Source organism: Carica papaya, chromosome 9 (genome assembly GCF_054855325.1).
Source record: "Carica papaya isolate Zhongbai chromosome 9, ASM5485532v1, whole genome shotgun sequence".
Taxonomy (NCBI): Eukaryota; Viridiplantae; Streptophyta; class Magnoliopsida; order Brassicales; family Caricaceae; genus Carica; species Carica papaya.
The window spans coordinates 35,229,655-35,257,458 of record NC_142317.1 but is presented as its reverse complement, the minus strand read 5'-3'; the positions used below and the strand labels follow the sequence as shown (position 1 = coordinate 35,257,458).

Below are 27,804 nucleotides of genomic sequence, written 5' to 3'. Positions count from 1 at the left end.
TTTGTATTATTAATTTGTTTTTTTATACACTATTATTTTGCTTGAAAATTATAATCATAATTATAATTAAATTAATTTGGACATAATCAATTGTGGAGACAATTTTAATTTAATAGCCCAGTTTTTTCCAACCCATAACCTGAAACGACAGCGTTTTGGAATAGGTTATTGGCGGGAAGGGGGAGGGTTTTAAGGGAATTTAGAAAGGTTTAGGGGCAATATTGGAAATACCGCTGTTCCCAACGGTCTTCTTCTCTCTATATATATAGCACCGACCACTCCATTCTTCTCTACTCAGCTTTCAGACAGATCACATTCCTTCTTCCCTTTCCTCCCGATTCTCTCTGTTCATTGGAAGCGTTTCGTTTCCTTCCGATTTCTCTCAAATTCAATCGACTGCTTCGACTTTGCTTCTCCGCTCGCTTCTTTGGTAAGGATCTCCACTGCCGCTTTCTTTTTTTTTTTTCCATTAAAGATTCATATTGCAAATCTTCTTCTTTAATTTTTTCAAAGAACTCTTTAATGTTTGTGGTTCTCTTAATATTCGTGATTCTTTTACGAGATAAAACATAAAATCATGTTCTCTGAGTCAGATCTGGAATCCACCGTAACACTCATTTAGGGAAAAGTCACCAAAATCTAAGATCCGTGTAACCCTTTTTCGGTAACAAACGACCAATAAAAAATATTAAAAAAGAAACCCAGAAAATCCTCTGTGAAAATAAAAAAACGAAAAGAGATCAAAACCCTAGATCTGGAAATAAGAATGATTACTTCTCCCTGGCTTTTCTGTAATTAGGTTGTGTGGAGTTTTGCATTTGAGAATCTTGAAATGAATCTGTAAAATGCAATCTTTATAATGTTATTAAGGTTTGAGCTCACCATTACAACGTAATGGCCTCAAACCCCATGGGGGAGTCCTAATCATAATGTATCTTTGTTTTTTAACTGGGTACAAATTGCAATGGTGCTGGTTCTGCTATTTGGGGTTTGAGGACTAATGGATTGTATTATTACGGGTTCTCTGCGTATTATTATGTTTGTTATTTCAATTATTCGGGGCTTATAGTTGAAATTCCAATGTATATTATTTTTATTGGATGAGAAGCTTATTGGGTTCTATTATTATTATATATATTATATATTTTTTCAATTAGTTGTACTCAAATTATGGGTTTTGGATCTTGTGGTTGTATTTCATATTACAATATGTATGTAATATTTGTAGGTGTCAAGTCTGTTTATTTATCTTATAATATTGTTATTAAGTTTTGTAATATTTTTTACAGGTTGTATATAATATTTATAAGTTTTGAGCCTATTGGATTGTATTTTTATTATTTTCGTCATGATATTACCCACATTATTGTATTTGAATAATGGATTTCGGATCATTTGGTTGTATTCCGTGTTACTATATATATGTAATATTCATAGGTATCAAGCCTATTGAATTATTTTAATATTGTTACGAAGTTTTGTTATATTTTTTACGGGTTGTATGTAATAGTTATAAATTTCGAGCCTATTTCGTTGTAATATTATTATTATCACGATGATATTACCCACATTATTGTATTAGAATAATAGATTTTGGATCATTTGGTTGTATTCCATATTACAATATATATGTAATATTCATAGGTATCAAGCCTATTGAATTGTTTTAATATTGTTACGAAATTTTGTTATATTTTTTACGGGTTGTATGTAATAGTTATAAGTTTCGAGCCTATTTCGTTTGTAATATTATTATTATCACGATGATATGACACACAATATTGTTTTTGAATTATGGGTTTCAAATATTTTAATTTCATTCAACAATATAATGAATTTAACGAAGCCCATTGACTTGTATTTTTTTTCTTAGATAATTAAACTATATTCTTATTATTATGAAGTTTATTAACTTTTATGGGTTTTATAAGTTGCTAAATTCAGTTGTTATTATTAATTTTTTTTTAAAGTTGTGGGTCGAGCACAAATTATAATTTGATTTTAACCAAGTTTAAGCGTATGTTATTTGTAATAATATTTTTGCGATGAATTTCATTATTGTTATTATTTGTGATGTATTATTGAGGGTTGAACCGAATTGTAATGCATATTATATTTTTTTGATGTGTTTGTAAAATTTAGTTGCATCTAAAATTGTATTGACCGACAACAAAGTTTAATCTTCAAATTTTAACAAGCAAATAAGATTAAATTAAAACATTATAATATTAAAAATGTTATACTAAGACATTATCAATTTACTTCTTCAATTTGATGGTAAATAAGACTTAAATTGAAATAAAAAATAAACTGAATTTTGTTGGTGAACATAATTTCTTAGTTTGTAAATAAGAATGTTAATTATTTGACATACAAGTATATTTATACAGTATATTGTGCTATATCCAGTAATTATAATGTATAATATTTGTGTAAAACAATTATCGTGTATTGGTTTGCTAGAAAATAGTAATATAATGAATTGTATTCTCAATTACAATGAGTATTTTTTTAGTGAGATGAAAGTTGACGTATTGTAATATTTTTATCAGAAAGTTTCACCTACAATTCGATCAGAAAAAATGAGTGCAACTACTTGCAGTTCAGTGAAAAAAAGAAAAATTCCAATGCAAAAACGTGAAACAAAAGAGCAGAGAGCTGTTACATTCAGTAAAAGACGAACGGGTCTGTTTAACAAAGCAGCAGAATTGTGTGTTCTCTGCAATACTCAGGTTGTAATTTTGGTTTCTGCTCCTTTGGCCAAAGAAAAGTTTTATACTTTTGCACACCCTAACATCAATCTTCTTCTCGACACATTCCTCAATAACCATGTCTCTCATCCCATCAACAATTACAATAATCTTTCTACTTCTTCGTCTCATCAAACTATGGAGCAATTAACTCCTAACAATAATGTGTCCAAGACCAAGAAGAGAAAGAGAGAGTCTGAAGAGTTTTGGTGGGAAAATGAAGACTTTGATGTTTACCAAACACCTGAAGAGGTGACATCAATCATCGAGAAGTTAGAAAAGGTGAGAGAAAATGTGGCGCTCAAACTTCAAAAATTATCAACTTCTAATAATCAAGATATTAACAGTAGCGATCATCAAAACTATCATCTTGGGTGCTTTGCTGAAAATATGATGAACATTAATAATGAGTACAGTAAAGAGAGTGGTGATCAAAGTCAGTTTATGACATCCGTTGTGTTTCAGAATTTATCAACTTCTACTTATCATGGTAGTTGCATTGATCAAAATATAGTGGACATTGATGGATTCAAGAACAATGTTGATTTTATGCAAATGTTGCCTCTAAAATCTACTATGCTTACACACAATACCAACAATGGCAGCCAAGATATTGAGAATTATCACAATGATATGGGTACTACATTTGAAGCCCCATTATTCTTCTCTAATGGCGTCGAAAATTATCAAGATATTAGTAGTGGTGATCATCAAAACTATCATCTTGGGTGCTTTGCTGAAAATATAATGAATATTAATCATGAGTACAATAATGAAAGTGGCGATCAGAGTCAGTTTATGCCATCTGTTGTGTTTCAAAATTTATCAACTTCTACTTATCAAGATGGTTGCATTGATCAAAATATGGTGAACGTTGATGGAAACAAGAACAATGTTGCTTTTATGCAGATGTTGCCTCTAAACTCTACTATGTTTACACACAATACCAACAATGACACCCAAGATATTGAGAACTATCACTATGATATGGGTACTACATTTGAACCCCCATTATTCTTCTCTAATGGTGTCGAAAATTATCAAGATATTAGTAATGATCATCAAAACTATCATCTTGGTTGCTTTGCTGAAAATATAATGAATATTGATCATGAGTACAATGATGAGAGTGGTGATCAAAGTCAGTTTATGTCATCTGTTGTGTTTCAAAATTTATCAACTTCTGCTTATCATGGTGGTTCCATTGATCAAAATATAGTGAACATTGATGGAAACAAGAACAATGTTGATTTTATGCAAATGTTGCCTCTAAAATCTACTATGCTTACACACAATACCAACAATGGCAGTCAAGATATTGAGAATTATCACAATGATATGGGTACTACATTTGAAGCCCCATTATTCTTCTCTAATGGCATCGAGAGATGTGCTACGTCTTTTTGTATTGGTGATCAAAATTTTAGTTGGATGAATGATAAGATCACTACTTCATATAGTCAAAATGAACAATTTTCACCGTCCATCTCCTCCAATGACTTGGATCACCATATTAATACTTCTTTTGAATGGGAGTTCAGAGATGAGAATCCTTCATTTCTTCAAGATAATGCTACTGGATTAGTTCCACTATTTTCTCATAGTGATAAAAGCATAGACAAGCAGAATTTGTCTGAATCAAATTTTAAAGATAATAATTTTTCAGTTACTGGAGCAACAACTGACAATGACTTGTTTCTTGGTGACGACTATGTTAATTCTTCAACAATGGAGGATAACACTGAATTTTTTTCATTGTTGGAATATTTCTTTTCTAGTTGATTGTAAGCTTTCTCTGTATTTCCTTTGCAGTGTAATAAAATGTTCTTGTGGTCTCTCAACTTTTTCTTTGGCATATTGATCATAATATAATTCTTATCATCCACTAAATGATGAAGTAAATATGTACGGAATCAATATTTATAGTCATCAACTATGAGATTAAAAAAAAAATTCATACAAATATTTTATACTAAAACAATCAACTGCAAACTTAAAAATCTCCCAAATTAACTTGAATTAAGAGTTTATTTTATTTTACATTTTAAATTAAATAGATCTTATTATTTGGGTTCTTAATTAGTTTTAAGTTTTTAATTAATTATTTTTTAAAAAATATTTTTTTAAAAAATTTATTTATTATAATATAATTTCATAATATAAGGATATCGGCATTTTATTTTTTTTAAAAAAGAATATCAGCATTTATAATCACTATCATTTTTTATTTCTTTTTTCAGTTGAGGAAACAAAAAATAAATATTAGAATATATTCAAAAATTATTATTAAATATGTCAAACTATAAAAATATTTTATAAATTAAAGTTTGAGTGAAAACTAAACCAAGCAAACGTAAGTAAACACTTTACTAAATATATGAATTAAGCCAATCGAACAAGCGATTAATATATTTAAGCTTACCGGTACAGATTTTATCCCATAATCATTTTAGGGATGATTTAAATTAAAAATATATTTTTATAATAATATATATTTAATTAATATATTATTTAAATTAGATCGATTTAGTTAGAAATTTAATTAGACAGAAAATTTAATTAAATTTTAATACTATTCAAGTTCGATGAGATTTTAGATTTTAAAATTATAAGATTATATCAAAATCGAAGTTTGTAAAATTCGCTCAAGACTCCATCTATTGTTACCCTAAACCGTGTTCATACCATATTAGAATTGAACTTTGTGATTCAGCCGGTTGTTTGAACTTATGATGGTATAGAATCACACGGGTCCACCACCTTTAACTCATTGAAGAAAAGCTAGACACAACCTTCAAAAAATTTGAAAAAAGTTTGGATGTATCTTCTTTTAAAAGAAATCATTTTACCCTGTAAGTCTTTGTTTCTTTCTAAAAATCTATCTGGGTGTTACCATGAAAATGATGAAGGCTGTGAAGAAGCTCAAATTCTGGTCAAGATCCAGGAAGAAAAGGAAGTACCTTGAGGAGCCCTTCTACCCTGTTCTGGCGCACCATTGTTGTTGCCGTTCATGCTCCTCCGTCCAGCCCTCAGCTCCACCATGGCCTGGTGAATTCTCATATCAGATTCAAGCTGATGAAACAGAAAGTGTAGAAGAAAGTAAATTAATCCATTCAAAATTACCTCAAGTAGACGAAGTTATAATCACTCGTAGGTCAATGTATCAGCAATATATGGTTGAAAATCCTGTGTATGACATGCCTGAGCCTGTTGTTGAGATAGTTAGAAGAGAAAGATCAGGCGGGTACGTTCTTCAGCTGGGTTCTTGTCTGATCCGCTGCTTCTGCCCATGTTTCAGTACAGAAGAAGCTCAGTAAAAAAGTGATTTTGTTAAATTGTTAGCTTACTTCTTCCTCTATTTTCTTCTTTTTTTTTTCTTTAAATTCAGCAATAGTAAAAATATGTTTCTGGATATTTTTTTTTGTAAAAATGCATTGTCAGTCTTAACTCTGTTGTATCTAATATTTTAACGTAATATAAACTTTTAATAAAAATTCATACCTAACTTTGGTTGCATTCATACCAAGCGCGGGCAAGAAAGAGCCCCAGCCAACTCCGCTCTGGACGCTATGAGCTTCTCTATGCAATTCTTTATCTCTTTCTGACTATTTGTTCTCTGTGTATTGCTCCTGCAAAAAAGCCAAGCAAATAAGAGAATCAATGAACAAAAAAGTAGTCCTCAAAGATGCTCAGATTTAAAAATACGTAAAGCCGGTGATTCCGAGTTATAACGACCTTGCTTCCAGGGGAAAACCATTCTAGCATTCCAATAATTTTATCTAATTCTTCCGAGTCATCCAAATCATCAGGAACAACAAGACTCCTATAAAGCATATAATTCTTTTTGATCTTACTAATCCCCTCATCAACATTGTTCAACTTGTATTTTTAAATCTTGATAAATGACCTTGGTGTGATGTTATCTGGTGCACAAACATGTAGTAACTGATTAATAGACAAATTATCCGCTTAGTGAATCAACTTTGATGTAGCCAATCAAACTATATGCCGGAAATTTTCTGATTTTAGACTCTGCCATCACTTTCCTCCAATTAGCAGCATCTCCCCACCTTTCCCCAACAGCACTTCTATTTGACAACACCACATATCGGCCACAATGTTTTGGCTGTAATTCAAGGACCTTCTTTCCTACCATTTTCCAACTGAACCTCCCCATGAATCTTACAAGCACCAAAAAGAGCCCCTAAAACAGAGGCATCAGGCATGAAGGGCATGCTAAGTGCAAACCCAACTGCATCTCTCAGAATTCCTGCTCTGTCCAATAGATCAACAACACAACCATAATGCTCCATTATTGGTACAACCCAATATCGACTTGACATTGACGGAAACAACTTCAAACCCAAGTCAACAAGTTTAGCTCGAGCACAAGCAGTAAGAATAGCAACAAAGGTAACCTCATTGGGGCAAAATCCTTGCGCTTTCATCTTCTCAAACATATATAGAGCTTGCTTCCCCCTACCATTGCAGTCCAAGTGAAAACCTCTTTAACCTCTATCCGATTTAATACTCTTATTGCAGTCTCCAAACAACCTGCCTTTCCATACAAATCTACCAACGCAGCCCCCACGACAGCGCTCAAACATATCCATGTATCTGCTTCCCTTGATAAAGACCAGTTCCATCTAAATTAGCACAAGAAGACAGCACGGTAACAAATGCAGCCTCATTAGGCTTCACGGAACCGCGGACCACATCCTCGTGAACCACCATCTTTGCCAAAAGTGGCAATGCATCAACAAAGCGTCCATTCATCACGAACCCATTAATAACACTCGTCCATGAAACCACGTCCTTCTCATTAAACACCACAATACATGGATGGGGAATTTCCACAAACATCTTACGTGCATTGAGTATGTCACACACTTCGGCAACTCCACCCTCACGCATGAAGTTTGCACATATGGGTCGCATAAAACACCCCATTTGAGAGCCTGAGCATGGAGAATTGAGCCATATGAGGGAGAGCAAGAAGCAGCTTTGATTAGAGATGGGAAAGTGAGATGGTTTGGTGAAAGTCCGTGCGCAATCATGCGGGTGAAAAGTAGTAAAGAAGTACGAGAGAGTCCCGTAGAGAGATAAGATCAAATGAGAGTGTTGTAAATGAGAACGGTGTTCCATGAAGAAGTGTGGTTGAGGAGAGAGCCGCGGGTGATAAGAAGGGAATGAATCTGTTTGATCTGGTTGGGACAGTGGATGAAATGCTGGAGAAGAAGCTCTGGACTTGAATATCCAGAAAACCCACCTGTTACCAGAAGCTTTAAAATCAAAACTTGATTACATGCCTGTTCTTGTCCACCATCTGCCCAGTTCATATATTATTAGCATTCTTGTTCATATTTGTTAATTACAAGATTTTTGGATCAAATTAACATTTTCTCATGCTTCTTTCAATTCATATATATATATATATAAATTTAATTCCAACCAAAAATGAAGAAAATTCTTTTAGTTTACAACTATTTTTCAATCTTTCTAAGTTTTCTAACGAAAAACAAATCCTACGTTGAGAATTTTTATTTAGTTTTTAACACTATGTATATTCATTAAAATCGAGTCTAAAAGAATTATGAACTCAACTTGAAAAAAAACTTTAACATTAACAAGATCGAGAACAAAATTAATATTTTAAGTTATAAAACTTACACATTAAAAACTAGAAAATAACCAACCCTAACACCCAAAGAAAAGAAAACGATAAAAGTATCCATGAAGGTTCGGCTCATTGACAATTACAAATTACCATCTTCAATTCATTGACAATAATCATAAATTACCCTTTTCAAAAATTCTTATATTTCATTTCGGTCCTTCTATCTTCGTTTCTCCGCTAATTTTCTGTAAGGATTAATTTGCAATCGTTATGCTTGCAACATCATTATGAAAATTTTTTGCCATTGTGCAATATTTTTACAGTCAATCGCTTCAGACTTTTCGAGTGTTTGACCTGATCATCTTTTATGCAGAAAAAATATAGTAATAACTCACTTATTTGGAGTGATGTTTGGAGATTGCAAGCTTTAAATAACATTTTTAATAAGAATGAGATTGTCAAATCTTACTAATTGAACGAAAGCTCAAAGTTCTACATAAGGAAAAAGAGTTGACAGCCAAACTATTACCATAACTTTCGTAAAATATATTTTTTGTGTAAAACTTTAAACTCTACAAAACTAAGGCAAAGTACAAGTTAATCTATTGTTGGTTCTGGGTGCTAATATATGAATGTTCCTGTAGAAGTCTATCGGAAGTAAGTCGTGCAAGAGGTCAGAAGAAAGGGAAAACACGATATGGGATTTTGTCTGTAGCAAGATTCTGGTGGACAGATTGGAGCTGCTAGCGGTAGCTGTTGTTTTCCTCACACGACTTTATGCATCATGTTTAGGTGCAGTATGATATTTAGTAAAAAATATTTCATCAGGAAAAAGTGAGACTTGCCTTATAAAGAATTTGGGTATTGCAGTTTTACTGTTTTGTTTTGGCAAGGGAGTGCTTAGTGCTGGTTTAAGTTTTGAGTAAAGATTAAAAAGTAGTCAGCTCCACCTTTTTTGCATGATATTAATCAAGGGCTATATGCTCTTCCATCTCAAGTTATTTTTCTTTTTTGTTCCTTTTAATTTTTTCTATGAATGGGTTGGATGAGATGGTACGGTTGGCTTCTGTATATAAATAATATATACATTTCATCTCTTTTGATTTCCAGTACATGAATATTTGACTTGTGAGCAGCTTCTACTGAAAGAGGCTATTGAAGCAGGTAGCTTTTTTGGTTTTACCTTATTTCAATTTATTCTTCTATTGATCCGGATACATGTTTAAGTTGTTTTGTTTTTCTTTTCGAGATTTTCTATAATTTTTTACGTGATTACTCCTCACTGAGTATCCTATTATGTCATGGATTGGAATATAATAAGTGATAATTCTTCATTACTGCTATCAATGGACATTAATTAGGTCAGTAGTAAGGAGATATATATACTATTCTATTTTTTTTAATCCTGAGTTTGATTTATTAGGGGGAGTTTAGGAATTAGAATCCTAAATACATTAGGTCAATGTAGAGGAGTGAGTAAGTTAGCATTTTGAGAAAGAGATAATACAAAGTATAAGAAATTAGAAAAAACAGTAAAATATTTTTAATTAAATATTAATGCTATTTAATTTATTATTTTAAATTTAATTTTTAGGAAAAATAAATAATAATTTTTAAATATCTATTTTGTTTTGGTTTAATTTTAAAAATAATATATTTTTTTTCTAAAAAATTCTGTAATTGACCAATCTCTTTTTTAATTTAAATTTGTAAGTTTATGATTAATTTATTATTTTTATGATTTTTTTTTTATTTTTAATTTGTTTGTTATACATTATTATTTTGCTTGCAAATTATAGTTATAATTATAATTATAATTATAATTAAATTAAATTAAATTAATTTAATAGCCCAGTTTTTTCCAACCCATAACCTACAAACGACAGCGTTTTGGAAGAGGTTATTGGCGGCAAAAGGGGGGGTTTAAAGGGAATTTAGAAAGGTTTAGGGGCAAAATTGGAAATACAGCTGTTTCCAACGGTCTTCTTCTCTCTATATATATTGCACCGACCACTCCATTCTTCTCTCTCTACTCAGCTTTCAGACAGATCACATTCCTTCTTCCCTTTCCTCCCGATTCTCTCTGTTCATTGGAAACGTTTCGTTTCCTTCCGATTTCTCTCAAATTCAATCGACTGCTTCGACTTTGCTTCTCCGCTCGCTTCTCTGGTAAGGATCTCCACTGCCGCTTTCTTTTTTTTCCATTAAAGATTCATATTGCAAATTTTCTTCTTTAATTTTGTCAAGCAACTCTTTAATATTTGTGGTTCTTTTAATATTCGTGATTCTTTTACGAGATAAAACATAAAATCATGTTCTCTGAGTCAGATCTGGAATCCACCGTAACACTCATTTAGGGAAAAGTCACCAAAATCTAAGATCCGTGTAATCCTTTTTCGGTAACAAACGACCAATAAAAAATATTAAAAAAGAAACCCAGAAAATCCTCTGTGAAAATAAAAAAACGAAAAGAGATCAAAACCCTAGATCTTGAAATAAGACTGATTACTTCTCCCTGGTTTTTCTGTAATTAGGTTGTGTGGAGTTTTGGATTGGAGAATCTTGAAATGAATCTGTAAAATGCAATCTTTGTGATGTTATTAAGGTTTGAGCTCACCATTACAACGTAATGGCCTCAAACCCCATGGAGGAGTCCTAATCATAATGTATCTTTGTTTTTTAACTGGGTACAAATTGCAATGGTGGTGGTTCTGCTATTTGGGGTTTGAGGACTAATTATAATGTATATAATTTTTATTTAGTTTGAGGACAAACTACAATTGTATAATGGATTGTATTATTACAGGTTCTCTGCGTATTATTATGTTTGTTATTTCAATTATTCAGGATTTAGAGTTGAAATTCCAATGTATATCAATTTTTATTGGATGAGAAGCCTATTAGGTTCTATTATTATTATTATATATTTTTTCAATTAGTTGTACTCAAATTATGGGTTTTGGATCTTGTGGTTGTATTCCATATTACAATATGTATGTCATATTTGTAGGCGTCAAGTTTGTTTATTTATCTTCTAATATTGTTATTAAGTTTTGTTATATTTTTTACAGGTTTAATATAATATTTATAAGCTTGAGCCTATTGGATTGTATTTTTATTATTTTCGTCATGATATTACCCACATTATTGTATTTGAATAATGGATTTCGGATCATTTGGTTGTATTCCGTATTACAATATATATGTAATATTCGTAGGTATCAAGCCTATTGAATTGTTTTAATATTGTTACGAAATTTTGTTATATTTTTTACGGGTTGTATGTAATAATTATAAGTTTCGAGCTTATTTCGTTGTAATATTATTATTATCACGATGATATTACCCACATTATTGTATCTGAATAATGAATTTTGGATCATTTGGTTGTATTCTATATTACAGTATATATATTGTAGCGCCCGGAAAGGAGGAAAAAAAAAAAAAAAAAAAAAAAAAAAAAAAAAAAAAAGGGGGGGGGGGGGGGGGGCCACGTCAGCAGCCACGTCAGCAGGCCCGGTCAGCAGTCCCGGCCAACCGGGGCCTGCCACGTGGCAAGATCGCGTCACTCCAAAAGGAGCCACGTTGGCGATCCGCGTGGGTGCGATCTGACGGCCCAGATCAATCGCGCGATCGGACGGCCCAGATTCAAACGCACGGACGGCCCAGATTCAATCAAAAACGAACGGCCCAGATTAAAATGAAATGAACGGCTGTGATCAAAAGGCAAGGGGTTATAAATAGAACCCCCACACCATACCACAAACCCTAGCCGCCAGCCGCTCGCCGGAGAAGACGAACCAGAGGCCGACCGCCGCCACCCGCCGCCACTCGCCGCCGCACCGGGGAAATTTCCGACCGCCGATCGAGGTAAATTTCATACCCCCGACTCGTTTTTCCCCACTGATTCCTCCTATGGCCAAATCGAAGCCGAAATCCCGGCCAAACGGCCGGAATACGCGGCCGAAGCCCAGCGGCGCCGCCGCGCCCCCTCTCGGTTTTTGCCTCCGACGAGGCCCTTCCCGGCCTCCGTTCGATGCAATTTTTATATCACCGTGATCACCATTCTTTTCTCTACAGGTTGACCGAAGCCAAATCACCAAAACACGAACCTCGCCAGAGGGTCGCCGTACCCGAGAGCGCTGCCGCCGGTAAGCTCCGTTTTTCCGTGATTTTTTGGCCCCCCGAGGGCCCTAGGGTTGTTTTCTGACAAGGACCGATGCGAGTGTGGCCGAATTCGGCCGAAAACGGCCGAAAACAGCCAACCCGAGGCGACTCGCCGCCGCCAGCGGCGGCGCCGTCGCCGGAGCACGGCGGAGCCGCCGTGCCGGAGTTGCGATTTGGGCCGAAAGAGGCCCTGGGCCTAATTTGGATTTTTTTTTGGAACACGTGCAGGTACTGTTAGCGTGTTTCAGTTCCCCGGGAAAAATTCAGGGAAAATTAGGGACAGCCTGCAGGCGCACTGTGAATCGTATTCGGATCCCGAAAACAAGTAAGGACCCCTCACCCTATTTCCTATCACGGTATTAAAGTTCAAAATGATAAAACGGTATTTCTTGAATTAACGCATGTGTGAAATTGCTTAAAGTTGCTAATGGAGCCCGAGTCTAGTGTGATTAATGATTTACTGTTGTTTGGCATGTTTTACACTGTTTTACAGCTTTAAATGCATTATGGGGTTTGATGTGTTCATTTTATAATTTCGAATGCATATATTACTGTTTTATTAATTATGGGTTGAATGACTGAAGAACTGATACTGTATGTTGTCTGTTCGGCATGAATTACGATTTGCTTGTTTAAATGTGAATTGATGATGCTTATTGAGGAAAAGGAAAATGAAAGATTGTGTAGACTGATAATTGTATGATGGGGTCAGCCTGACTAGATATCCTGGGAGATGGTGGACGGACCGGGTCCGTAGGGAACCCTACCGGGATTGTGGTCTCACATGCCGGACGGGGTATGGAGATCTTATGGTTTTGGCGCCCATACCGGACGGGGTATGGGGACGGCCCGTTTCACCCTCATACCGGACGGGGTATTGAGGTTTATGGTTTTGGCGCCCATACCGGACGGGGTATGGGGACGGCCCGTTTCACCCTCATACCGGATGGGGTATTGAGGTTTATGGTTTTGGCGCCCATACCGGACGGGGTATGGGGACGGCCCGTTTCACCCTCATACCGGACGGGGTATTGAGGTTTATGGTTTTGGCGCCCATACCGGACGGGGTATGGGGACGGCCCGTTTCACCCTCATACCGGACGGGGTATTGAGGTTTATGGTTTTGGCGCCCATACCGGACGGGGTATGGGGACGGTCCTGAAAATTGATTATGAATGTTAAAGGTTAACGGGTAGCGGAACCCCTATGGACCCCCACGGATACTAGTAGGCTGGTAAATGAGAAAAAGATATGTTGTACAATGATTGAATTACAAGAGGCGTGATAAGTGTTATGTTTTACAGCTTAGATTATTCAATGATTATGATAATGTTATTGTTTTTCTCATATTGTTTTCATAAATTCCACCAAGGTAAGTAGATGGTAAAGGTTTTCATGTTAATAAACGAGTTTGTTGTAAATTATGCTCCATTGGTCTTTTTTGTGTTTTTCTACCCACCTTTATCTCCGTGACGGTGAGATATCGTGATGTTCTTACTGGGCTAGTGTAGCTCACTCCTTAATTAACCATTTCAGATCAGGAAGACATGGTTCCCGAGCCCGTTCCGCAGGAGGACGACGAAGGGGATGCCTAGAGACTCTGTAGTCATACGCATAGTTTATTTTCGAGTTTTCTTTCTTAGTTAGTTTAACCTTTTATATTTTAAGTACGTTTTTGGTTTTTCGTGTAAGGGATGTTAACTGAAATTTTGATCTCGCTTCCGCATTCGATATATTTAAATACTCATTTCTTTTTAATATTTTCCGGGGCCGTTACATATATAATATTCATAGGTATCAAGCCTATTGAATTGTTTTAATATTGTTACGAAATTTTGTTATATTATTGAATTGTTTTAATATTGTTACGAAATTTTGTTATATTTTTTACGGGTTATATGTAATAGTTATAAGTTTCGAGTCTATTTCATTGTAATATTATTATTATCATGATGATATGACACTATTGTTTTTGAATTATGAGTTTCAAATTTTTTAGTTTCATTCAATAATATAATGAATGTAACGAAGCCCATTGACTTGTATTTTTTTTCTTAGATAATTAAACTATATTCTTATTATTTATAAAGTTTATTAACTTTTATGGGTTTTATAAGTTGCTAAACTCAGTTGTATTATTATTATTATTAATTTTTTTTTTAAAGTTGTGGGCCGAGCACAAATTATAATTTGATTTTAACCAAATTTAAGTGTATGTTATTTGTATTGACATGGAGCCAAATGGGATTGTAATAATATGATATATTATGGAGGGTTGAACCGAATTGTAATGCATATTATATTTTTTTGATGTGTTTGTAAAATTTAGTTGCATCTAAAATTGTATTGACCGACAACAAAGTTTAATCTTCAAATTTTAACAAGCAAATAAGATTAAATTAAAACATTATAATATTAAAAATGTTATATTAAGACATTAATATCAATTCACTTTTTAAATTTGATGGTAAATAAAACTTAAATTGAAATGAAAAATAAACTGAATTTGGTTGGCGAACTTAATTTCTTAGTTTGTAAATAGTAATGTTAATTATTTGACATACAAATATATTTATACAGTATATTGTGCTATATCCAGTAATTATAATGTATAATATTTGTGTAAAATAACTATCGTGTATTGGTTTGCTAGAAAATAGTAATATAATGAATTGTATTCTAAATTACAATGAGTATTTTTTTAGTGAGATGAAAGTTGATGCATTGTAATATTTTTATCACAAAGTTTCACCTACAATTCGATCAGAAAAAATGAGTGCAACTACTTGCAGTTCAGTGAAAAAAAGAAAAATTCAAATGCAAAAACGTGAAACAAAAGAGCAGAGAGCTGTTACATTCAGTAAAAGACGAACGGGTCTGTTTAACAAAGCAGCAGAATTGTGTGTTCTCTGCAATGCTCAGGTTGTAATTTTGGTTTCTGCTCCTTTGGCCAAAGAAAAGTTTTATACTTTTGCACACCCTAACATCAATCTTCTTCTCGACACATTCCTCAATAACCATGTCTCTCATCCCATCAACAATTACAATAATCTTTCTACTTCTTCGTCTCATCAAAATATGGAGCAATTAACTCCTAACAATGTGTCCAAGACCAAGAAGAGAAAGAGAGAGTCCGAAGAGTTTTGGTGGGAAAATGAAGACTTTGATGTTTACCAAACACCTGAAGAGGTGACATCAATCATCGAGAAGTTAGAAAAGGTGAGAGAAAATGTGGCGCTCAAACTTCAAAAATTATCAACTTCTAACAATCAAGGTGTTAGTAGTAGTCATCATCAAAACTATCATCTTGAGTGCTTTGCTGAAGATATGATGAACATTAATCATGAGTACAACAATGAGAGTGGTGATCAAAATCAGTTTATGTCATCAGTTGTGTTTCAAAATTTATCAACTTCTACTTATCATGGTAGTTGTATTGATCAAAATATAGTGGACATTGATGGATACAAGAACTATGTTGATTTTATGCAAATGTTGCCTCTAAAATCTACTATGCTTACACACAATACAAACAATGGCAGCCAAGATATTGAGAATTATCACAATGATATGGGTACTACATTCGAAGCCCCATTATTCTTCTCTAATGGCGTCGAAAATTATCAAGATATTAACAGTAGTGATCATCAAAATTATCATCTTGGGTACTTTGCTGAAGATATAATGAACATTAATCATGAGTACAGTAATGAGAGTGGTGATCAAAGTCAGTTTATGCCATCTGTTGTGTTTCAAAATTTATCAACTTCTACTTATCATCGTAGTTGCATTGATCAAAATATAGTGAACATTGATGGAAACAAGAACAATGTTGCTTTTATGCAGATGTTGCCTCAAAACTCTACTATGTTTACACACAATACCAACAATGGCAACCAAGATATTGAGAATTATCACAATGATATGGGTACTATGTTTGAAGCCACATTATTTTTCTTTAATGGCATCGAGAGATGTGCTACGTCTTTTTCTATTGGTGATCAAAATTTTAGTTGGATGAATGATAAGATCACTACTTCATATAGTCAAAATGAACAATTTTCACCATCCTTCTCCTCCGATGACTTGGATCACCATATTAATACTTCTTTTGAGTGGGAGTTCAGAGATAAGAATCCTTCATTTCTTCAAGATAATACTACTGGATTAGTTCCACTATTTTCTCTTAATGATGAAGGCATAGACAAGCAGAATTTTCCAGAATCAAACTTTAAAGATAATAATCTTTTAGTTACTGGAGCAACAACTGACAATGACATGTTTCTCAATGACGACTATGTTAATTCTTCAACAATGGAGGATAACACTGAATTTTTTTCATTTTTGGAATCTTTCTTTTCTAATTGATTGTAAGCTTTCTTTGTTTTTCCTCTGCAGTGTAATAAAATGTTCTTGTGGTCTCTCAATTTTTTCTTTTCCATATTGATCATAGTATAATTCTTATCATCCACTAAATGATGAAGTAAATGTGTATGGAATCAATATTTATAGTTATCAACTATGAGATTAAAAAAGAAAAATTCATACAAATATTTTATGTTCAACCAATCAACCCCAAACTTAAAAATCTCCCAAATTAACTTGAATTAAGAGTTTATTTTATTTTATATTTTAAATTAAATAGCTCTTACTTATTATTTGGGTTCTTAATTAATTTTAAGTTTTTAATTAATTATTTTTAAAAAAATATTTAGAACAAAATTTTATTTATTATAATATAATTTCATAATATAAGGATATCGGCATTTTATTTTTTTAAAAAAAAGATATCAGCATTTATAATCACTATCATTTTTTATTTTTTTTTTCAGTTGAGGAGACAAAAAATAAATATTAAAATATATTCAAAAATTATTATTAAATATGTCAAACTATAAAAATATTTTATAAATTAAAGTTTGGGTGAAAACTAAACCAAGCAAACGTAAATATACACTTTACTAAATATATTTAAGCTTACCGGTACAGATTTTATTCTATAATCATTTTAGGGATGATTTAAATTAAAAATATATTTTTATAGTAATATATATTTAATTTAAATAATATATTTATGTATAATATATTATTTAAATTAGGTCGATTTAATCAGAAATCTAATTAGATAAAAAATTTAATTAAATTTTAATACTACTCAATGTCGATGAGGTTTTAGATTTTAAAATTATAAGATTATATCGAAATCGAAAATTGTAAAATTCGCTCAAGACTACATCTATTGTTACCCTAAACCGTGTTCATACCATATGAGAATTGAACTTTGTGATTCAGCCGGTTGTTTGAACTTATGATGGTATAGAATCACGCAGGTCCACCACCTTTAACTCCTTAAAGAAAAGCTATACACAACGGTCAAAAAATTTGAAAAAAGTTTGGATGTATCTTTTTCTAAAAGAAATCATTTTACCCTATAAGTCCTTGTTTCTTTCTAAAAATCTATCTGGGTCTTACCATGAAAATGATGAAGTCTGTGAAGAAGCTCAAATTCTGGTCAAGATCCAGGAAGAAAAGGAAGTACCTTGAGGAGCCCTTCTACCCTGTTCTGGCGCACCATTGTTGTTGCTGTTCATGCTCCGTCCAGCCCTCAGCTCCTCCATTGCCACCATGGCCTGATGAATTCTCATATCAGATTCAAGCTGATGAAACAGAAGGTGTAGAAGAAAGTAAATTAATCCATTCAAAATTCCCTCAAGTAGACGAAGGTATAATCACGAGTAGGTCAATGTATCAGCAATATATGGTTCAAAATCCTGTGTATGACATGCCTGAGCCTGTTGTTGAGATAGTTAGAAGAGAAAGATTAGGCGGGTACGTTGTTCTTCAGCTGGGTTCTTGTCTGATCCGCTGCTTCTGCCCATGTTTCAGTACAGAAGAAGCTCGGTAAAAAAGTGATCTTGTTAATTTGTTAGCATACTTCTTCCTCTTATTTTTTTTTAAAAAAATTCAGCAATGGTAAAAATATGTTTCTGTCCCTTTTTTTTTGTGAAAAAGAATTTTCAATCTTAACTCTATTGTACCTAATATTTTAATATAATATAAAGATTTAATAAAAATTCATACCTAACTTTGGTTGCATTCACACCAAGTGCGGGCAAGAAAGAGCCCCAGCCAACTCCACTCTGTACGCTATGAGCTTCTCTATGCAATTCTTTATCTCTTTCTGACTATTTGTTCTCTGTGTATTTGCTCTTGCAAAAAAGCCAAGCAAATATGAGAATCAATAAACAAAAAATTAGTCCTCAAAGATGCTCAGATTTAAAAATACGTAAAGCTGGTGATTCCTAATTATAATGATTTTGCTTCCAGGGGAAAACCATTCTAGCATTCCAATTATTTTATCTAAATGTCCCGAGTCATCCACGTCATCGGGAACAACAAGAACTCCTATAAAGCATATAATTCTTTTTTATCTTACTAATCCCCTCGTCAACATTGTTGAACTTGTATTTCTAAATCTTGATAAATCCAAAAGAAGTTGTTCTTGTAAGTGAAGCAAACCGTGGAAACTGTGCTGCAGTTGCTCTGACATCTGCAAGAAATCTTCTGTCCCTGAATTTTTCAAAGTTGATGTTATAAACAGTCTTAGCAAATATCATCTTCCCTGTCCCTCCAATCCCACTTGCTATGTCAACTCCATTTGATCCATCTTGAGTTCAGGCTTGATTTCTTCTCCAAGATCATCTCTTCCAACTAACTATTGGGTGACATCGAACAGTGCCTCATGCCTGCCTAGAGAAAAAAAAAACGAAAGTTATGATTGTTTCCCAACTGCTGAAATTTAGTAAAAATCTCAACAAGCAGAGAACGTAGAGTTTTGAAAATAACAGTTACACTAACCAAGTAAATATAATTTATTATATGCACAGTTATCCATGTAAATTGATAATTTAAATTTGAGAAGTGTGTTATGGAGCACATATAAAAATAAAAATCCATAAAACACAGGAAACTTATATATTTCACAATGCTTTCGACAAAATTATGGCCGTGTCTCTAAACCCTCTGCTCTAGAATTAACACAAAGAAAATGCATGGTAATAGTTTGTAGTTTATTGAGAAGAAAGCTGAGATCAAGCTTACATATGTCACAAAAATCATTCCTCCCAAGTCAGCAACCTCCCTCGCAGCACCTCAGCTGTTGTATTTTGTTCTTTACATCTTTTAGGTGCTCTTCATGTGCGGCAATTGTTTCAGAAAAACTCCCTCGCAGTATACTTCCTAACATGTGTTGGATCTACTTCATAGAACACTGGCAAGATATCTGTTCAGCGGTTCTCCTGTGTTACATGATCTTACCTAGTTCATCAGGAAACCACAGAGAAGAGTCACAATTTTAGGAGAAGATAATTATTTATATTGAGACTCCAATGGCTTTTTCAAGTTATTTTATTCATATCCTTTCCTCTTTCAACCCCATCATCATATTTAGATGTACGAATTCCTGCCCGCAGTAGGGCCCTATAAAGGTGATCCGTGAAGCTCCAGCACCTCGTAAACTTAAGAACATATACTAAGCATATCCAGAACCTGAGGAGGAAGCTCGCTGCTCTGCACTCGCTGCATCCATTGATAACCAAAAATTTCAGGAGTATCGATTGAAAGCAGATGGGTGATGAATAGATAATAAAGCACCAAGGATCGACATAAATTTGTTGGCTCAAGCAAATCAATTATGATATTTTTTTGGAGGAAATTTCCACTTTAACAATCATGATAAGCCAGTGAGCTAAATCACATCTTACCATTTGCCTTTAACAAAATTTCCGTCTTCTTTAATTACTCCAACAATGCATTTTAGCTTTTACAAGGTATTAATTAATAACTACATGTGATAAATACAGAGGACTTTTAGGTATTCTTGATTAGATCCTAGAATTGATCGGATCCTAGAGTTCTCTTCTAGGACCAATTATCATTTAAGTACCATAACTTCATACTACATTAAAAATTATCCATAAGATTTTGAGTTCCATTCAATTAGATACTCTAATCTTTAATTAGTCTCCCAATACATCTATCACCATACAAATACCTGAAGAAAATCTCATCCCTAACAGTCTAACCATGTAAATGCTTCCTTTTATAAATGCCACCTTAATTTAAGTTAACATAATAATTAGAAAGGGCTTTGCAAACCCTCCAGCTTCATCCTCATGCATCATCATCTATGAAAAAACCTAATTGCCTTACTAAAAGCAATTCACAAACTAATTAATAATACTTAATCCATTAACACATCCTTCCTAGGAAAACTTTTTGAATAAAAATAGCAAATTCATGTCTCAAGAATCGATTCCACATATAAAATAATTCTAAAAACGTTTTACGTGTTTTATCTATCACTCACATATAAAATTTGCTTCATATTCACATAAACAACTCAGTAGTCAATCAAATCTATCAATTGTCACTTATAGAAATTATGACCTAAAAATCTCTTCTAGTATCTGTATTCCCATATACTAGGTTAATCTTACAACTAGAGGAAAAAAGATAAATCACATCAGAATCCCGGATGTAGAAACCTTACTCAAATTCGGTCAATAGGTAAATGTCCTTTGTGTGATGTTATCTGGTGCACAAACATGTAGTAACTGATTAATAGACAAATTATCCGCTTAGTGAATCAACTTTGACCGAGCCAATCAAACTACATGCTGGAATTTTTCGGATTTTAGACTCTGCCATCACTTTCCTCCAATTAGCAGCATCTCCCCACCTTTCCCCAACGGCACTTACATCTGACAACACGAAATATCGGCCACAATGTTTTGGCTGTAATTCCCAACTGAGCTTCTTTCCTACTTCATTTCCCAACTGAACGTCCCCATGAATCTTACAAGCACCAGAAAGAGCTCCCAAAACAGAGGCATCAGGCATGAAGGGCATGCTAAGTGCAAACCCAACTGCATCTCTCAGAATTCCTGCTCTGCCCAATAGATCAACAACACAGCCATAATGCTCCATTATTGGTACAATCCCATATCGACTTGACACTGACGGAAACAACTTCAAACCCAAGTCAACAGGTTTTGCTCGAGCACAAGATGTAAGAATAGCAACAAAGGTAACCTCATTGGAGCAAAATCCTTGCACTTTCATCTTCTCAAACATACATAGAGCTTGCTTCGCCCTGCCATGACAGGCAAGTGAAGAAATCATTGGATTCCAAGTGAAAACCTCTTTAACCTCTATCCGATTGACTACTCTTTTTGCAGTCTCCAAACAACCTGCCTTTCCAGACAAATCTACCAACGCAGCCCCCACGACAGCGCTCAAACTGAACCCATTCTTAACAACATATCCATGTATCTGCTTCCCTTGATAAAGACCAGTTCCATCTAAATTAGCACAAGAAGACAGCACAGTAACAAATGTAGCCTCATTAGGCTTCACGGAACCGCGGACCACATCCTCGTGATCCATCATCTTTGCAAAAATCCGCAATGCATCAAGTCCATTCATCACGAACCCATTAATAACACTCGCCCATGAAACCACATCCTTCTCGGGCATGCTCTGGAAATACAGAAAAGCAGAACCCATGTCTCCATTCCTCCCAAAAGCGTCAAGTAAAGCATTACACGCTACAATACATGGATGAGGAATTTCCACAAACATCTCACGTGCATTGCGTATGTCACACACTTCGTCGTCACACATTCACGGATGAAGTTTGCACAAATGGGTCGCATAAAACACCCCATTTGAGAGCATGAGCATGGAGAATTGGACCAGATGAGGGAGAGCAAGAAGCAGCTTTGATTAGAGATGGGAAAGTGAGATGGTTTGGTGAAAGTCCCTGTGAAATCATGCGGGTGAAAAGTAGTAAAGAAGTACGAGAGAGTCCCGTAGAGAGATAAGATCAAATGAGAGTGTTGTAAATGAGAACGGTGTTCCATGAAGAAGTGTGGTTGAGGAGAGAGCCGCGGGTGATAAGAAGGGAATGAATCTGTTTGATCTGGTTGGGACAGTGGATGAAATGCTGGAGAAGAAGCTCTGGACTTGAATATCCAGAAAACCCACCTGTTACCAGAAGCTTTAAAATCAAAACTTGATTACATGCCTGTTCTTGTCCACCATCTGCTCAGTTCATATATTATTAGCATTCTTGTTCATATTTGTTAATTACAAGATTTTTGGATCAAATTAACATTTTCTCATGCTTCTTTCAATTCATATATATATATATATATATAAATTTAATTCCAACCAAAAATGAAGAAAATTCTTTTAGTTTACTATTTATTTTGTGTGTTTTAAAATAATAATAATTATTAAATTTTATTAAACTTAACGAGAAAAATATATTTATTTTATTTAATCTATTCAATCATATTATTAATAAATTAAAAAAAGTTCGATTACAACTATTTTTCAATCTTTCTAATTTTTTTAATGAAAAACAAATCCTACTTAGAGAATTTTTATTAAGTTTTTAACACTTTGTATATTAATTAAAATCGAGTCTAAAAGAATTATGAACTCAACTTGAAAAAAAACTTTAACATTCACAAGATCGAGAACAAAATTAATATTTTAAGTTATAAAACTTACACATTAAAAACTAGAAAATAACCAACCCTAATACCCAAAGAAAAGAAAGCGATAAAAGTATCCATGAAGGTTCGGCTCATTGAAAATCACAAATTACCATCTTCAATTCATTGACAATAATCATAAATTACCCTCTTCGAAAATTCTTATATTTCATTTCGGTCCTTCTATCTTCGTTTCTCCGCTAATTTTTCATAATGATTAATTTGCAATCGTTATGCTTGCAACATCATTGTGAAAATTGTCTACCACTGTGCAATATGCTTGCAGTCAATTGCTTCAGACTTTTGGAGTATTTGACTCGATCATCTTATATGCATAAATAATATAGTAATACCCCACTCATTTAGAGTGTTATCTTGAGGTTGTAGGTTTTAGAGAGACTTTTTAAAAAGCATGAGATTGTCAAATCTTACTAATTGAACACTAGCTCAGAGTTCTACAACAAAGAAAAAAAAAAAATTGACAGCCAAACTATTACCATAACCTTCGTAAAATACATTTTTGTGTAAAACTTTGAGCTTCACAAGACTAGGGCAAAGAACAAGTTCATCTATTGTTAGTTCCGGGCTATAATATATGAATGTTCATGCATAAGCCTATGGGAAGTAAGTCATGCAAGAGGTCAGAATAAAGGAAACACACGATATGGAGTTTTGTCTGTAGTAGGATTTTGGTGGACAGATTGGAACTGCTAGGAGTAGCTGTTGTATTCCTCACACGACTTTATGTATCTTGTTTAGGTGGAGTATGGTATTTAGTGAAAAATATTTCATCAGGAAAGAATGAGACTTGCCTTATAAAGACTTTGGGTATTGCAGTTTTACTGTTTTGTTTCGGCAATGGAGTGCTTAGTGCTGGTTCAAGTTTTGGGTAAAGACTGAAAACTAGTCAGCTCCACCTTCCTTGCATGATATTAATCAAGGGCTATATGCTCTTCCATCTCAAGTTGTTTTTCTTTTTTGTTCCTTTTATTTTTTCTACGAATGAGCTGGATGAAATAGTACGGTTGGCTTCTATATATAAATAATATATACCTTTAATCTCTTTTGATTTTCGGTACATGAATATATGACTTGTGAACAGCTTCTCCTGAAGGAAATTATTGAAGCAGGTAGTCTCTTTTATTTTATCTTATTTCAACTTATTCTTCTATTGATCCGAATACATATTTAAGTTATTTTGTTTTTCTTTTCGAGATTTTCTATAGTTTTTTATGTGATTATTCCTTACTGAGTATCCTATTATGGTATAGATTGGAATATAATAAGTAATAATTTTTCATTACTGCTATCAATGAACATTAATTAGATAAGTTGTAAGGGAATATATATACTATTCTATTTTTTCTATTCTGAGTTTGATTTATTAAGGGGAGTTTAGGAATCAGAATCCTAAATTCATTAGATCAATGTGGAAGAGTCGTTAAGTTAACATTTTGAGACAATAAAATATTTTTATTAAATATTAGTGCAATTTAATTTGTTGTTTTAAATTTAATTTATTAGTATTATTTGTGATATTGTTTCAAAATTATTTAAAAAAAATCATGTCTTCATATAATATTTAACCTTCACCTTGAAAAAATTAAAATAATGATATATTTAATTAACTAATTTGATAATATACATTCAATTTAATATTTATTCGTATAGTCGTATAATTTAATAAATTATTAAATATAAAGATAAAGATATAAGATATTTATTATTAAGTATATTCTTATAATAGCTTTAGTTTCAAAGTTTGATTTAATAGTTAAATTTAATTTTTAGGAAAAATAAATAATAATTTTTAAGTATATATTTTATGATTTTTTTGGTATTTTTAATTTGTTTGTTATACATTATTATTTTGCTTGCAAATTATAGTTATAATTATAATTATAATTAAATTAATTTAATAGCCCAGTTTTTTCCAACCCATAACCTACAAACGACAGCGTTTTGGAAGAGGTTATTGGCGGGAAGGGGGAGGGTTTAAAGGGAATTTAGAAAGGTTTAGGGGCAAAATTGGAAATACAGCTGTTCCCAACGGTCTTCTTCTCTCTATATATATTGCACCGACCACTCCATTCTTCTCTACTCAGCTTTCAGACAGATCACATTCCTTCTTCCCTTTCCTCCCGATTCTCTCTGTTCATTGGAAGCGTTTCGTTTCCTTCCGATTTCTCTCAAATTCAATCGACTGCTTCGACTTTGCTTCTCCGCTCGCTTCTCTGGTAAGGATCTCCACTGCCGCTTTTTTTTTTTTTTTTTCCATTAAAGATTCATATTGCAAATTTTCTTCTTTAATTTTGTCAAAAAAACTCTTTAATATTTGTGGTTCTTTTAATATTCGTGATTCTTTTACGAGATAATACATAAAATCATATTCTCTGAGTCAGATCTGGAAACCACCGTAGCACTCATTTAGGGAAAAGTCACCAAAATCTAAGATCCGTGTAATCCTTTTTCGGTAACAAACGAGATTTAGCGTTTTGCTTATGACCAATAAAAGATACTGGAAAAGAAACCCAGAAAATCCTCCATGAAAATAAAAAAACGAAAAGAGATCAAAACCCTAGATCTGGAAATAACACTGATTACTTCTCCCTGGCTTTTCTGTAATTAGGTTGTGTGGAGTTTTGCATTTGAGAATCTTGAAATGAATCTGTAAAATGCAATCTTTATAATGTTATTAAGGTTTGAGCTCACCATTACAACGTAATGGCCTCAAACCCCATGGAGGAGTCCTAATCATAATGTATCTTTGTTTTTTAACTGGGTACAAATTGCAATGGTGGTGGTTCTGCTATTTGGGGTTTGAGGACTAATTATAATGTATATAATTTTCATTTAGTTTGAGGACAAACTACAATTGTATAATGGATTGTATTATTACGGGTTCTCTGCGTATTATTATGTTTGTTATTTCAATTATTCGGGGCTTATAGTTGAAATTCCAATGTATATTATTTTTATTGGATGAGAAGCATATTGGGTTCTATTATTATTATATATATTATATATTTTTTCAATTAATTGTACTCAAATTATGGGTTTTGGATCTTGTGGTTGTATTCCATATTACAATATATATGTAATATTTGTAGGTGTCAAGTCTGTTTATAGTTGAAATTCCAATGTATATTATTTTTATTGGATGAGAAGCCTATTGGGTTCTATTATTATTATATATATTATATATTAGTTGTACTCAAATTATGGGTTTTGGATCTTGTGGTTGTATTCCATATTACAATCTGTATGTAATATTTGTAGGCGTCAAGTCTGTTTATTTATCTTCTAATATTGTTATTAAGTTTTGTTATACTTTTTACAGGTTGTATATAATATTTATAAGTTTTGAGCCTATAGGATTGTATTTTTATTATTTTCGTCATGATATTACCCACATTATTGTATTTGAATAATGGATTTCGGATCATTTGGTTGTATTCCGTATTACAATATATATGTAATATTCATAGGTATCAAGCCTATTGAATTGTTTTAATATTGTTACGAAGTTTTGTTATATTTTTTACTGGTTGTATGTAATAGTTATAAAGTTCGAGTTTATTGCGTTGTAATATTATTATTATCATGATGATACGACACACAATATTGTATTTGAATTATGAGTTTCGGATCATTTGGTTGTATTCCATATTACAATATGTATGTAATATTCATAGACATCAAGCCTATTGAATTGTTTTAATATTGTTATGAAGTTTTGTTATATTTTTTACGGATCGTATATAATGTTTATAAGCTTTGAGCCTATTGGGTTGTATTATTATTATTATCATCCTAATATTACATACATTAGTGTATTTGAATTATAGATTTCGGATCATTTGGTTGTATTCAATATTACAATATATATGTAATATTCATAGGTATCAAGCCTATTGAATTATTTTAATATTGTTACGAAGTTTTGTTATATTTTTTACGGATTGTATGTAATAGTTATAAGTTTCGAGCCTATTTCGTTGTAATATTATTATTATCACGATGATATGACACAATATTGTATTTGAATTATGAGTTTCGGATCATTTGGTTGTATTCCATATTACAATATGTATGTAATATTCATAGGTATAAAGCCTATTGAATTGTTTTAATATTGTTACGAAATTTTGTTATATTTTTTACGGGTTGTATGTAATAGTTATAAGTTTCGAGCCTATTTCGTTGTAATATTATTATTATTATTATTATGACACACAATATTGTTTTTGAATTATGGATTTCAAATTTTTTAGTTTCATTCAACAATATAATGAATGTAACGAAGCTCATTGACTTGTATTTTTTTTCTTAGATAATTAAACTATATTTTTATTATTACGAAGTTTATTAACTTTTATGGGTTTTATAAGTTGCTAAACTCAGTTGTATTATTGTTATTATTAATTTTTTTTTTAAAGTTGTGGGCCGAACTCAAATTATAATTTGATTTTAACCAAGTTTAAGTGTATGTTATTTGTATTGACATGGAGCCAAATGGGATTGTAATAATATTTTTGCGATGAATTTCATTATTGCTATTATTTATGATATCTTATGGAGGGTTGAACCGAATTGTAATGCATATTATATTTTTTTGATGTGTTTGTAAAATTTAATTGCATCTAAAATTGTATTGACCGACAACAAAGTTTAATCTTCAAATTTTAACAAGCAAATAAGATTAAAT

General features: G+C 32.7%; 1 protein-coding gene, 2 long non-coding RNA genes and 2 pseudogenes across 15 annotated transcripts; 3 read left to right on the top strand and 2 right to left on the bottom strand.

Annotated features, from left to right (window-relative positions):
• Positions 1–2,779: 2,779 nt before the first annotated feature.
• LOC110807405 (putative pentatricopeptide repeat-containing protein At1g10330 pseudogene) lies at positions 2,780–8,181 on the bottom strand (annotated as a pseudogene). The gene is made up of 5 exons (XR_015816572.1): positions 6,486–8,181; positions 6,252–6,379; positions 5,874–6,033; positions 5,711–5,795; positions 2,780–2,994 (listed from the first exon to the last, which is right to left on the bottom strand). The product of XR_015816572.1 is annotated as a putative pentatricopeptide repeat-containing protein At1g10330 pseudogene (transcript).
• LOC148240313 (uncharacterized) lies at positions 5,645–6,067 on the top strand. Its single transcript, XM_088212128.1, has one exon. The coding sequence runs from the start codon at positions 5,645–5,647 to the stop codon at positions 6,065–6,067; it is 423 nt and encodes a 140-aa protein (XP_088068254.1).
• Positions 8,182–10,281: 2,100 nt separating the features above from the next.
• On the top strand, positions 10,282–11,291 carry LOC148240312 (uncharacterized). The gene is made up of 2 exons (XR_015816513.1): positions 10,282–10,536; positions 10,902–11,291. It is a non-coding gene; the product is annotated as an uncharacterized LOC148240312 (long non-coding RNA).
• A 4,071-nt stretch (positions 11,292–15,362) lies between these two features.
• On the bottom strand, positions 15,363–22,703 carry LOC110807394 (putative pentatricopeptide repeat-containing protein At1g10330 pseudogene; annotated as a pseudogene). 11 transcript variants are annotated; one of them, XR_015816382.1, is made up of 7 exons: positions 21,081–22,703; positions 19,636–20,112; positions 19,054–19,284; positions 18,616–18,730; positions 18,321–18,405; positions 18,074–18,191; positions 15,363–15,715 (listed from the first exon to the last, which is right to left on the bottom strand). The product of XR_015816382.1 is annotated as a putative pentatricopeptide repeat-containing protein At1g10330 pseudogene, transcript variant X4 (transcript). The 11 variants fall into 11 exon arrangements; XR_015816380.1 differs by having other exon boundaries at positions 18,007–18,191; positions 21,086–22,703; XR_015816379.1 differs by having other exon boundaries at positions 21,086–22,703.
• Positions 22,704–24,992: 2,289 nt separating this feature from the next.
• On the top strand, positions 24,993–26,618 carry LOC110807407 (uncharacterized). The gene is made up of 2 exons (XR_002538473.2): positions 24,993–25,333; positions 25,726–26,618. It is a non-coding gene; the product is annotated as an uncharacterized LOC110807407 (long non-coding RNA).
• Positions 26,619–27,804: the final 1,186 nt, after the last annotated feature.